Here is a 14,374-nt window from a genome sequence, read left to right on the forward strand (position 1 = left end):
CTCATATTTTACATTAGTCACTGAATGCATAGTTTAGATTTCCTTTAGTTTGCAGCTTCAGGACTTTCTGACTGCTGTTCTTCCCTCCTAGGGATTGTAACTATAAATCAGGGAGAGGCTGGAGCTGAGGAGACCTGTCCTCAGTTTCCCCAACTTTATAAGCTCCTACACTGGGCAAAATCCTAGCCCCTTGCCCCCATCCAGAAATCACCACTGTGATCCATCCTGCATACTGTTCAACTCATTAAGACTATTCAGGTGCTTGAAGGTCCCCATATGGATGTATCTTTACAAGACTGCTGTGATTATACTGCTAGGAACAGTGTCAGAGTCAAGAACTTAATATTCAAGAAAGAGATTAGATACATATGGATGTTAAAAATAATCAGAATTATCTGATTGTAACTTGGTGCTTCAGGGAATAACTCCTAGAAAGGAGAATGAAGGCTAATGTCAGGACAGGTGATACCTCTTACTGCTGGATTTTTTTCACCTTCTGTTATACCATATATGAAGCAACTGGTGGAGTCTGCTGTTAGGCACAGGATCCTACCTGAATGGATCCCTAATCTCCTCTGACAGCACAGTCACTTGGCACCCTGTTTCTTCCTGCAAGAAATGGGGATGGTGCTGTTTCACTGTGCTTTGTTTTTGCAGTCCGTTTAGGCTGCATGGTTTCTGAAGCAAGGACTGCTTCGGTGGAGCTCTGAACTTTACTGAGTCTCTACAATGTGACTGTATTAAAATAATAAGAAGAAATCACAAGTATATTCACATACTAATTATTATGCAAAGTGGGGAGGGAAGAAAGTATGAGATTCCTTTGAAAAGCTGCCAGCACAGGTCCAAACACAAAAGGTGTTTGAAGTGGGAGCAGACTGTACCAGCCTGAAGGAATTACCGATATACCAGCTACCCTTGTTGAGAAGCATGCTCTCAGTTTTGACTTCATGACATTTACTTTACCAAAGCATTTTCCATTTTTTGACTCTGTCTCCCAGAAGTCTCCTCTAGGTCCACATTATATTCCAGTACCACTAGAAGGTGTTTTCTTCATTTAAAGTTTTTCTTTGTTGCTTTGCTCTGTAGGCAGGTAAATATGGATTGCTAATTAATGCAAACTTCAGCTTTTAGTTCCTCTTCCTTTTCATTTAAAGGAGCTGAAAAGAATACTCTTAAGTTCCCAAGAAGTGCTGTTTTTCAGTTCTTCCTAGGAAGAAGTGTTCCAGCTTGACCCTGAGCTGTATGTCTTTCCATTAGGTAGCCTGGCAGCAAATAACTATATCCTAATAGTGCCTAGAATGGAGAAAAAGGGACATTGTGAAAGAAAAACAGCAGGCACATCGGGGCAGCTATTCTTTTACACAGTTCTGCTGTCTTTTCTGCCACTGTGTCAGGGACTCCTGGTTGTAGGTGTGAAGAGCAGCATCAGGGGAGAGCAGGATGTCTGCCAGCAGTGGGTGGGCAGGGCGTGCTTGCTTGGGACGCGTCGGAGCTGGGGCCTGTCCAGTGCTATACAGGTTTACTGTCAGCATTAGTTGTCCTGAGTTTCTCTGCATTCTCATACTAAGCCAACACAATTCAGCCTCTCCTGCCAGAGTGAAATCTCCTCTCTGAACAACATGAGCCAACATATAGCCACCAGCAAAACGCCACTGCGTACATTTTCCAAGAACACAGCGACATTGGCAGCTGCAAGCCCTGGGTCCGTACCCAGTGTGCAGCAGCGCTTCTGCTGTTACAGCCCCTTGCAGGGAGGGCATGCAGCACCTCCCAAAAGCAGTGATGAACACACGTGCTCCAGGGACATAAACATGTCAGCAACTCATGACCCCACAAAAGTTCTGGCAGCAAAACTTGCTAGTAAGGCATAGCCTGGCAGTGTAATTTCTCCTGCAGATTACTACAAGTTTACTTACAGGGGCACTGGCTTGGCCATGCCACAGAAAGGCTTTTGTTAAGCATTGGTGGAGTGTTCCCACTGGAATCTCCTCATAAACTGTGTGACTTGTGCTGCCATGGGCAGACAGCAGAGCACGCGCACCTAATGTAAAACCAGAGGCGCAAGGAGCCTCCAGTCTTCAGGTAGCAGTTGGTCCAGCAATATATACAAGTATTCCTCCACTTTATTCATCTCAATACCTTTATTCGTCTCAATATTTTTGTGAGGATAAAATCCAGGTTCAACTTATTCAACACACATTTGTCCCAACCAAGTTTAAATCCATAAATATTTTAAAATAAAGCTTTTATTTCTGGATATATGGACTTAAAGGGAATCCTCTCCCCTGCCACGTAGCAAAGCAGCCCTTTTTTCATAACACGTCTACTGTAATGGTGAGTTCCAAGTTCAAAGCACTCCCTGGGCACAGTCTGGGCTGGGTTGAACTGTGTGGAACACGTCACAGACTGTCTTCATACAGGATGAGCCCATAAAATATCCAAGAGGCAGATGGGAGACTGAGCAGGAGGGTGACTTCCCTGGGTAATGATGCTTGAGCCAGCCATTGGCATGATTCTTAGTCAAATTTGGAAAGTCTGGCCGATCACAGTTTGAAAGCTTTGATACACGTGCTGAAAAGTTAAAAGCTGATTTACTAAGAGCTTGTGTAAAAGAATATATTGCTCATTTAAGGACAAGTGCAGTATTTCCTAGAATCCTAAAAGCCAGAGCTGAGTAAGTCTATGGAGTTTCAGAATCTGCATTAAAAGTCCCATCAGGAAAGGCTGAAGTAAAATTCCACTTAGCTTTTAGTGGTTGAATGTGTTATAAAAAGCACAGACTGGCAGAGAAAAAATGATGCTTTCTACTGCCAGAGCTGTTACAAAAATCAAACCATGAACTAGGAGAAGTCACACGGATGAGCACCTGTAACCAGTTTTTAACATGATAAAAGAAAACTTTAGACTCTGACAGCTCTTCCATAGGTATAAAATTCTCTCTTTTTCTATTTTCAGGCTTTTTTTTTTATAAAACTACTAAGAAACTGAAAAAGCAGGAAAGCTTGTACTCTTCCAACTTACGGGAACAATGAAGAAAGATTGAGACCTGCTGGTTTGAAAGTCTTAACAGACGTGATTGGAATTACTCAGTTCAATTCAATAACTAGCAAAAATGCTTTTTCTTCATAAATAAGTTACTCCCAATAATTACATATGCTTTAAAGTCAAAATGTTTTTGCTAATCTTTGTGCTTAATATATTTTACTTTATAAGAAGTGCTAATTTTATGCACTGTTAATGAAATCTCAATTTCCATTGAAAAGCAAGTTGAAACAAATAAAAACTGTAAACTGAATCAGCTGGTAAGTATTTATTTACCATTTTTAACATAACAGAATGGAAAAACTAGAATATAAAAATGGAAGTTAAGGTTTGTAGTGGCATAAAAATGTAAATGGTGTGTGCTCCTGCAGAGCAAAAAGCAGCACAAAATTTACTGTAAAGATTAAACTGAATTACAAGTTAACAAGTTGTCTTGTTTACCAGCCAATAAAAACCAATTTTCTTTAGGAAAATATCTGAGCACGTGCAAAACGCAGTGAAAGCTGATGATTTAAAGAAGGGTTTCTTGCTGCTGCTTTGATTGTAGTCAATAATTTCAGCTGACTGTGATTGCCAGGGAACGTTTTCCTATGGGATGCAGCTCAGACAATGAAGATTTACTAGAACTGTTCCTGAAGCTCTGCCTCACCAGCGTGAGGCACCAGGTAAAGGCAGAGTCCTCCACTCGAGTGCTTTGGTCCGAGCAAGAGTTAAGCTGTACCCGCAGCCATCTGAACCTCAGCCCCAGCAGCTGTTCCTTCCCAAGACGAGATTTTCCCCCAAGTCAGCATTAACTCAGCTGGCACCATGGGCTGGTCCAGAAGGAAGCGCACGCTCCGCTTCTCTTCCTTGCACAAGAGACTCTTCTGTTAGCTCTGTGGTAGCGAAAATTATAGGGATGAATGATGAACACTGAACTTTGGACTGTTTTACATTCTTTCAGTACTGTTTAGGGTGATGCTTGTTGACTTCTCCCCTGCTGCTATATTTAGAAAGGGGAGTAGGAGGGAGATGAGTGTTAGTATTATGAGTTATGACATTAAAACATCAAAAAGTGAGTCTGTTCCCATTTCTCTTTGATATCCTCTGGGGAGCTGTAGTATTTAGAGAAAGCTCCTGTTCCACCACAGGAGATCAGGAAAATGGACACCAAACTTTATTTAGACTCTAGGACTACATATGGCCATACAAGGTGGGTGGGTAACTAGGACACAGAACTTTTCCCTCCACTGAGCTTAGTTTCCCACCACTAGATCAGCTTCAAGTAGCTCATCTCGTGGAATTGTTGCTCCTTATACGTCAGCGCTTGGTTCATTTTAGGACTAAAACCAGAAAAAAATCAGAAGCTTCCTCTGCATTCAACAAATCAAGGAAAGATCCATGGGAAAAAAAATTGCATAATGCCCCAGAAGAAATCTAAATGAATTAAAGCCACCCCCTACAGAGAACTTGGGCTCTGTTTATTTTCAACAAACTATTACAGGTTTTGCAATATTTTTCTGGAAGTTTTTCACAAGCACTCCTACTTCCCCTCACTCCGGGCCAGGGCTGAACTGCCAGGCTGGAGGAATTCGTTGAACCCGACCTTCAGCCATGAGAGACCTCAGCCCCAGCCCAACCACAGCAGAGTTTTTAAGCTGCAATAGGAATGAAAAAACTCAAGAATTCTGCAGGCTGCACCACAAAAACACGTGCAACAGGTAGCAGAGATCTCTGATGTGCTGGGAAGCTGTGTGCAACCAAGAGCGTCTCTCAGGGTATGACACCAACATCTGCCCCCTTTTCTGCCTACAGATTCTCTCTGTTAAGAGCAAATTCAGTGTGACGGCAACAACTCAAGAAATCAAAATGCCTTGTAACTTCCAGTGGAAAACACGGGCTGTCAGGACAGTTTCTCTTCCTGCCTTCCTTCCACTCACCCCAAATTAATGTCTGTAGTTCTCCATGGGCCCTGTCCCCTCCCCCCATCATTCCCGCTAGAAACTAAGCTCAGATACTGCAAACACATGGAGAGTTTTTCGGATTTCCACCCACGCAAGCAGCTACTCTGCACATCCGATGCACATGTGAAATTGGCTCACAGCGGCCAGGGCAGGAGCCCATGTTTCCATTTCTAGCTCTACTGAGCTTAAGTTTTATCATCTGTTTGTTTTCAAAGCAAAAAATACACAACTTACTTTACTTCACAGGGGAAGAAATCTCAGCAAAGCATCTTTTCCACTGGCAGGGTTAGGTTACAGCTCCCCCACTCCCACCCACACAGCTGAACCCAGCGCCTGGTCAGCCCAGGAGTCAGGAGGAAATGAAACGCACATGTCGGCACCCCCTCTCCTGCTCCAGTTCCTTGGCAAAACTCTTCTTCTGCTTCCAGCCACAAACCATCCCGGGATCAGAAGCTGTGCCAGGGTGGGGGATACTTCCTGGATCACGCTTCCTCAACCTGAAGAGAGTTTTGGAAAGGCAATGATCTAAAAATTCACAGCACGGAGTTTTCACACAAAGGTTCAGAGCTCTGTCACACACAGGCAAGAGCTTAAAATGTAACAAAACTAATATTAAAGCCCATTAAAAATGGACAATAATATTGCAAATTCCTTAAAAGAAATTACGCCAGTCTGATTAAGCAAGTGCTAAGTAACCAATATAACTGATTGCAAATTAAAAAAAAAAAAAAAGCTATATTATTTCCATGGGTATGAACAGTTTCCTTCGAGATGTTTTTCCCCTCAGATTCATTTTCCTGTTATCATTGTTTGCTTCCTTGAACAAAGAATGTAATAATAAGCCTGCTATCATCATTTCCCCCATACCAACAGTTTTTGTTTAACGTTTACGTGGATACTTCTTTCCTTACAAAAGTTTCCTGTATTCTGTATGTTGCTTAGAAATAGTATCTGTCATGTAAGACTGCACTCCACTATCATTGCAATACGCAGCTCCAAGGGAAAAAAAAAATTCAACAACTAGCCAAAGTTACAAATACGCTATTTTCTGGTGAGGAGATACAAGAGGACATTTTGGGTTTAATTTATCCTATTTCAATGAAGTGCAATGCTCAAAGTGTAGAAAAAAACTATCAACGCAGCCTGTAAACATGAGCTACAATTCCCAGTTCAAGCTGGCAAGCAAAGGATCAAGGAACTCGACTTCTGAAGTTGTTTTTCCACAAATAAAGCAAAGGCGAGAGACTTCTTTTAACATAAGCTTCGCGTTGCTTGCATCAAGCGTCATTTGCAAAGAATCTAAGAGGAAGTAACCATTTACAACCCAGAGTAAATCAAAGCAAAATGGCATTTTGATAAACACTAGAGCCTCTCAATCACAAGGAGGCGCGGGGTCAGGTTGCTGAGGAATTTCAGAGCTGCTACAACAGCTTCAGCAGAGAAGAGCCAAGGATCTTTGGGAAAAGCCATCCCAGAGGTATGCTGCTAGCTGCAGGCACGTGGTGCAGCATCCACTGCCTGGCATCGGGTCTCCCAGCTGCCCAGCAACATCCATGAGTAGCCAGAGTATTGCTAGAATCACATCCAGGAAGGGGAGTACAAAAGGGAAGCAAAAGCGAAGACCAACTTGTGCTGGGAAGGCTCAGTGTAAGAGACGTGCATTCAGCTGCTCATTTCTTCTGAACAGCGTTGCTGGAAGCCGGGTGTCTGCAGCAGCCTGTTTTTCAGACTGATGAAAACTGAACCGATGTTTATAATCGAGATGATAGAGTTTTTCCCTAATAGTGTGGTTTGGCACTGAAAAGAAAAAGGCAAAGAGATAGCGAGATGATAAATGCTACTATCATGCCAATTGCAATTTAAAGAAGTTTCAAGCCTGTGTACGTAGCTGAAGCATTAAACCTGCATATAACAGAGTGGATAATGGATGTGTAGGGGAAAAAAAGGCAAGTGGTGAAATAGAGCTGAAACTTTGCCATTGCTTCTGCTTGTAAGCAGACACAGAAGGAACCCAACAAGCATAGTATTTGGTAGCCTGAATAAATACAACAGATGTCTACACTGGATAAAGTGTCCTGTGCATTAGGTATACAGGCAGAGTCTAACATTTATAAATAAAAGAAAAACAGCTTATTAATTTGCTTATGAAGAAGGCGGACACAATTTATCTGGTGATTAATATTTATAGCTATACTTACAGTGATATTCATTGCACCTTAAAGAAAATTCAGATCTACTGCCTTAAGCAAAGTGGGCTTCAAAAAACTGGATGTCAGACTATACAAATAAAGTATTAGTTTAGGCATCGTAGACTTTATTTTGGCACTTTAACAAATGCTTTATTTTACAGCAGTGGCACAGCATTTGCCAGAAATTTTATTTTCTTGGCACAGTTATTTCAAGCAGTTATATTACTAATTGAATTTCACTAAATATTGCACAATAAGATATACCTGTTAAATTCTTACCCTGTTTTTACTTGTTGAACTTGTATGGCTTTGAAAAACTTGCCAGTACGTGTAAGTAATTTAAAAAGCAATATATTAAATATTTTAGCACAGGATAACGTTCTTTTTTTTTTTCCTAAATGACCACTGAACTTGGGACAGCAACAAATACCAGTTATGCAACTCTTATCTGAAGAGCTACCCGATCTTATTTACAATACATTGCCATTTCTGAGAAGCAGTTCAGCTTGATGTCCTGAACTCCTATATTTTGGAAATCTCAAAAATAAAAAAATGAGGTTAACAGAGCAGAAGACAAAGCCATTTGTCTGTTACAAAGCATAATATAAGGAGGCAGACTATCGTCTTCTCCACATGCCCCTCTATCCAACACCTATCTGTGGACTAAGCAACACAGCCTTTTCTCTTCTACTTGGAATCTTTTCTTTCTTCTCTTACGAAGATATTCGACTTCTCTCAACTCTTCTGCTGGAGTCCAAGCAGAATAAACCAAGATTCTCCAAAAGGCCAGGGAAAAAAACCAGAACAACAAATTAAAAACTGATATACACAATAAATGAAACCAGGTACTTCTTCGAATTTTACAGTACAGAAAAAAACATTTGCAGGAAGAACAGGTCTCTGTCAATACTGCCATTAAATATAATGCAAAGGTCGAATGACTCATAACTCATACACCAGATGCAAGACTTAAACATTCCCACTTTTCTCAGCAATAAATCTGGTCCAAGGATCAGCCTGATCAACAGCCTTTTTTTTTTTTTTTGGTCCAGATTTTTAAGATCTATTAGATGTACTCTGTGACACTAGAACATAAGCAAGTAGACATAAAATGGAAAGCATACAAAAGTATATCACAATGGAATTCTCAGTATTAGGCCACATGATTTATTCAGTAGTGTTTATGTTCCCAAATTACAATTATGTCTATCCATGTAAGACTACAAAAATTACCATTAGAATTGTCTGTGCTTATAAAATACCAACATTTTCTTTTACTGTTATATACTCATTAACACCAGTCTGCGACAGAGTTACATATAATCATAGGCACTTGAAAGGCTTTAAAAGATGTTTACAACTTAAATGAATTTTTTAAGAACAAAAATTTAAACCCCTACTTGTACCTTCAAATTGCAAATAATTAACAAATACAGTGGCCATAGAAATCTGCAGCAACTTCTCAAAATACTGTTAGAGTCTTTGGGTTTGCTTAGGTTTGTCAGTAGCTTACTCCAAATCTTCCTTACAGGAGATTTGTTTAGTAAGAATATGACTATACAGTTTGTAGTAATAATCCAATTTTACACATTAATTTGCTGTTACAAATCTCACTGAAGCTACAGGTACGCTGAGAAACAATGCAAAGTGTAAAATTGATATTCTGACACTTAAATTTATACAAAGTGGAGGTTAAAGTTTACATAGCTGAAAAATTACATTTACACTAAAAGTTACTGTTATCTGAATTATCTGAAGACAAATTGCACCATGACAACTACAAAAAGGCATTTTTTGGAAACAGATAAATTAATGAAATAAAAACTAACTTGTAAGATCAATCTGAGACATGCCGACAAAAATTAAACAACTTTCATTGAACCATAGGATAAAACAATCATTTTCATTATTTTATATTTATGCATAAAGTTTTAAAAATGATTCAGTGAACATCAATGGTTTTATAAAATAATGCTTTGCCACTGTTATTCACAGAACACTGCAAATGTTAAGTTTTAATTTTACATTTTTAAAGGAATACATGAAAAGTTTTAAATACAATGGGATTTTATCATAAAGGTGCCGTAATGGCTCTTTAATGAAAAAAAAAAAAAAAAAAAAAAAAGATCTTCATTATTCTATGCAAAAGCTTTATTTAAAAAAGTTCAGTGATCTCATAAATAGAGACACTAAAGAGGAATTTTATGCATAAAACTCCTTAGTAGGTGCCTTTTGATAGGCAGCACAGGATGGTTTACGTTCACCAAGGTCGTAACTGCCTTCATCCTTCTTTCTCATGCGATATACCAGCAGCAGGATAAGGAAGATTGCGAAAAGAAAACCGATAACTCCGCCAGCAATAACAGCTGTAATCAAAGAAACAGAAATTCACTACATGCCGGAAAAACAAGTTCAACACCATGTTACTTTTTCATCTCACACAATGAGTTTGCCATTACTTTTAAATTACAGAAAAGCGCTCCCATTATGTAACTGTCTTGATTATTGGCATCCTGAAATGTATTCTCAGAAAGCCTGTTTGTGTTTACAAAGGACATTCATTTAAAAGGACATTCCACCTGCAAGTGAGTGATCCAACAACCCACAGTTCTAAAATAGTTATTAAAAATTTTCCAAAACCTCAGTTAAGAAAGCCACCCATACTGCCCGGGCAAAAAGTTGTCTTCATTTATAATAATAGTAACAACATTTAATCATAGAATCATAGAATGATTTGGGATTTAAGTTTCCTTCAAACTCATTTTTCAACAGTTGTTCAGCCTTAAAAGAACTATTTTGCTACACTAGCTAAGAAATGGGTTTTCCCTTTTCTCTGTCAGTTTTCACTCTGACTCTAGACTGAAATTAATTTCCTATTGATGAGTAATAGGAGAGAACAGTTTATGGAGCTGTAAGGACAGACGCATTACATTCATCATGCACTTGTGAGTGGGTAGAAAGTTATCAACTCCAACTAGACTTCAAGAGCAAACCCACATGATTCCCCTGATGTGGATATTAAGGCTATTTCACATTTTGGTGCTCAGAGGAAATGTGGTCCAAAATTATATGACCCTTCATGGCTTCCAACAGCCCCTCCAAGGACACGGGGAAAAAGCATACCTGTGAACACTGCTCTTATGCCAAAAAAAACCTCACATGTAGGAAAGCCACGTGAAAATATTGGTGGTCAGCCTGTGCCTTCCTGGGTTACGCATAAAAACAGACCCTCTGTATCCTAAGGCCCTCTGTATCCTAAGGACAATGCTCATCCCTCCTTCTCCTTCCACCCACCCCACTGTGAGCTCCTCCATCTGCACCAGATGGGCCAGACAGTGGTGTGCTCTTGGGAGCATGGATGAGAAGTACATTTCTGCACCGCAAGCATCAATCCAAATTGCAACTCCCTTCCCGAGCTGTGGAAGCTCCAGATATTCAGCAGATAGTATTAATCTTGTGGGCATCAAATCAACTAGCAAGACTTCACTATCAAATAACTCCAGAAGATGCCCATCTCACTCTCATCAAATCAGCTGCTGGCTACCCCTATGAATGTGTTTAAGAATCTATCAAGAAAACAAAAATATTGAGTTTGCATTATTTGATATGGAACCCCTCTGTTTTCTGTGGTATTTCTGGTGAGATGGACCTTGGCAAATGACACCTCACCTGCCAGAACTTCTGTTCTCTGGAAGAGGTTTTCTGAATGCTTCTCAGTGAACACGTCGGTGTCATCCCCTGGCTCATCGCTCTTTTTCTTGGCATCTGTCTCGGGCCTTTCCTCTTTATCGATTTCTTCAGGTGACTGTGGCACAAAAAGGAAAACAGAGAATTGCTGACAGACAGGGTACACCACAAGTTGACACAGCCACTGTCTGTCACGGGCAGCCACGAAGCCGTGGCTCCATGTGCATAGTCCACAATACCCACAAACACATGGGAAGCTTTTTGACCACAGAAAGCTGTGCTAGACATTGTAACTGGACCCATTTGTCGTCACTATACCTCAAAAGCATATTTATCAAACAGCTGTTAAATATTGCCTGTGTTTATCAAAATAATGGCCTCTGAATGAAGTAACAACTCTGAAATTAACACATCAGGTATGTTATATTCAGAATGCCTTTGAGGGTAACTTAGACAATATCACCTATGGTGGTAGGAGGAAATACTAAAATACTGAACGGAGCCTGGCAAGCGTTCAAACTACAGCCAAACCATACATTCTTCTTTGAGAAGGGAAGTTTCATGTAGAATTTTTCAGTAACTCTTTGAGAGATGTAAAAAAGGTACAGCTTGGACTCAAAGGTACCATCTGAAACTGTCTTAGATATCATGAGATATTCTTTTTTCATCTCTCTTTTCTTTCATGTGAAATCCATATGTCCCTATGCAGACTTTCTAGTAGGAATGAAACTGAGCAGCTCTGTATTCATTTAGCAGGCTACAGTAACATTAAGTTTCTGGGGGCTTTTTAATCCATATAAAACAAATAAAATTAACATCAAGTCATCAATGGGGTACAGCAGAATGTTTTAAATGGTGTTCCTCTCCAGCCACGCACCCTTGTTTGTGCAGGCACCTTGGTCTGCATTTTCACCGTTGTGGTCTCAGCCCTAGATGCATCACTAGTTGTCGGTAACTTTGGAAGTGTTCTGGATGTTGTTATCACCGCACTATCCTCATCTTCTTCAGCACCTGGAGACAAAAAAGGTGACATTTCATTGACCTGTGAAATTCTTCTAGACCAGTTCCATTTTTTATTATGACACCAAGGTAGGGGTGCCTGCACAGCCCACCCTAGGCAAATGGCCTAGATGATGATGCCTGCTAAAATAAAGATGCAAGTGCAAACAGTGCACCCTAAACTGTCAGGGGGATATTTGCCCCAAGTGATCCCATGAAAGAGGAAGGGAGGCCATCAGCCACATTAAGCAGTAGCCAGGAAATTACCACGATATTTTTGAAACAGAAGGAACCAGCCTGAAAAGAGGTATGAAAAAAAGCATAAACACTCGTACCAGGGGGAAAAACCCTGGCATGGAAGCAGCAGGTGTCAGGGCTGGTGTGACCCTGTCTGACGTGGTCCCATGGCACCGAGGGCTCTGCTGGGACTTGGCAGCACCACCCCCCACCCCGAGGGTGCCCTCCAGCAGCCACCTCCAGCTCTCCCACAGCCACCACAGGGGCACCCCTGGAACCTGCACCTTGGGAGGGCAGGGTCACCTCCTAGGGGAGAAAGGAGCTGGTGGGGCCCCGGGTTCACATAGGGCACCTGCGTCTCCCACAGCGGGGGTGTCTGGGCAGAGGTCTTGCACACCCCACAGCCTGCAAGAGCAGGGGGTGTGTATGGACACAAATCTGTGTGTGTGTGTGGCACATGTTGGGATCCTTTACAAAAGGGGGGTTGGAAATTGGTAGTTGCTTAATGGTCACTTAAACGACTGGTATTGTGGTTATCCGTTGCATTGCTGATATTAAGCCCAAAAGTACAGTCCCATGATTGCCAGTTAATTGCAGATCATAAATAAATCAATCAATAAACTTCGTTATCCCGATTTGACTTAAACCACATGAACGGAACGGTTTTCCCCTGTAACATGCTGCTTCGACAACAAAATCTCTCCTTTCCAGCAAATCTGTTAAACTGTCAAACATAAAGAACAACGTAGTTCCTATCTAAGGAAGATTGCTATTACTTTATGCTTCAGTCACTAGAAATTCACATGTTTTTAAACTCCACATAGAAAATAGAAGCCTATTTCTTTTGAAATAGAGGACACAAAACTCCTTAAAGATGACCTTAAATTTAATTTCCTCCACATTCAAAGTCCTGCTGGAGTATTAAGGCTCCTTTAGAATAAGATAATGGACATGTCTAATAAACATCCTTTAGTGATACTGGAAGGAAGAAGAGACTAAATTATTGCAAGGCCTGAAAGAGGAAAAGAATCAACCTATTCTTGGACCACTCCTTTGGAATCTGTATGTTCTGCTCATTACAGACACTGGTTACCCAAGTAACTATTGGGTAATAAATCCAACAAATGTGCATAAGAGTAATTCCTAACAAATAAAAATATATCCTCTTACAACAGAGCAGTATGACTCACTCATTCCAAACTGACTATGTATCTTATTTTTGTAGAGAAAGAAAACAAGCTGAAAATACGAGCATAGTAACAAAGCTTTGAACTCACAATCAAGAACTATATACACTTGGCACTGAAAGTTAGGGCGTTAACAAGACAATAACTGAAACAACTTCTGCACTGTAGAAAAGAAAATTTGGAATAATTTTTGGAAGTACTACATTAAAGCTGCAGGCACAGAATAATACTGGAAAAACCTTCAGAGATACCAAAATTGCAGTGCAACCTCCAGAATAAAGACCTCACAAAAACAATCAGGTATTTTCCCACTCAAAGATCAAAAAGCCAACATCCTGCTTCAAAACAGAGGTGAGGAAAGGCATCCAGCAGGAAAAATTTTCTGTCTTTGCCTCAAGAGTTTTCTTTGAGAAATAAGGGTCCAATGGATAGCTCAGCTTGCTTTACCTTCTAAAGTTCCTTCAAATTACACAAGACTTTCACAGTCAAGGAAATTAAAATTGATTATGAGATTAGAGATCTGATAAGACACACTTTGAGAGTACAGAACTTTATTTTCTTCTTTTTATGAAATGATAAGTCCCATTTAATCACAACTGCTCCTCCAAATCCTTAAATGCCACCTTTGCTTCAGGCAGTAGTGTCTGCCAGATAAAATGGTGAGAGTTACAGGTCTGAACATCTCTGGCTATGGAGGATGCTGATCTCCGGTCTCTCAACAAATGGGTAACTAATATAACTTCTGGACTAGTCACTAGGTTTGCATTAAAGTTACCAAACTCCTCTTCTGTACAGCCTCAGGAGAATCCTGAAAATCCCCAAAACATCAGGTCACCTATTGTTTAGGCTGGCCTAAGGTACTGTCTCAGACACATCCCTATGGTTCCTGCTTTCTAATTAGCATTATCTAGACAGGTGCCTGCTTGGCATGGAGGAGGTCCAAACAAGGGGAAGGCATTCCCCTTGCTAAATTGACAGTAGTATTACCCACCAGTAGAACTGAAGGGTCAAAAAGCCTCTCTAATGCTCTCCAGAACACAGCAACAGCATTTCACATGTTCCCTAAAAGAAAAAAAAAAAAAAAAAA

General features: G+C 40.5%; 1 protein-coding gene across 1 annotated transcript; it reads right to left on the minus strand.

The window, feature by feature from the left end:
- Nucleotides 1-7,279: 7,279 nt before the first annotated feature.
- On the minus strand, nucleotides 7,280-11,905 carry SDC2 (syndecan 2). Its single transcript, XM_010085652.1, has 3 exons — nucleotides 11,742-11,905; nucleotides 10,847-10,982; nucleotides 7,280-9,543 (listed from the first exon to the last, which is right to left on the minus strand). The coding sequence occupies exons 1-3, from the start codon at nucleotides 11,895-11,897 to the stop codon at nucleotides 9,380-9,382; spliced, it is 456 nt and encodes a 151-aa protein (XP_010083954.1). The 5' UTR covers nucleotides 11,898-11,905; the 3' UTR covers nucleotides 7,280-9,379.
- Between the last annotated feature and the right edge of the window lie 2,469 nt (nucleotides 11,906-14,374).

This window comes from Pterocles gutturalis, unplaced genomic scaffold (genome assembly GCF_000699245.1).
Source record: "Pterocles gutturalis isolate BGI_N339 unplaced genomic scaffold, ASM69924v1 Scaffold48621, whole genome shotgun sequence".
Taxonomy (NCBI): Eukaryota; Metazoa; Chordata; class Aves; order Pterocliformes; family Pteroclidae; genus Pterocles; species Pterocles gutturalis.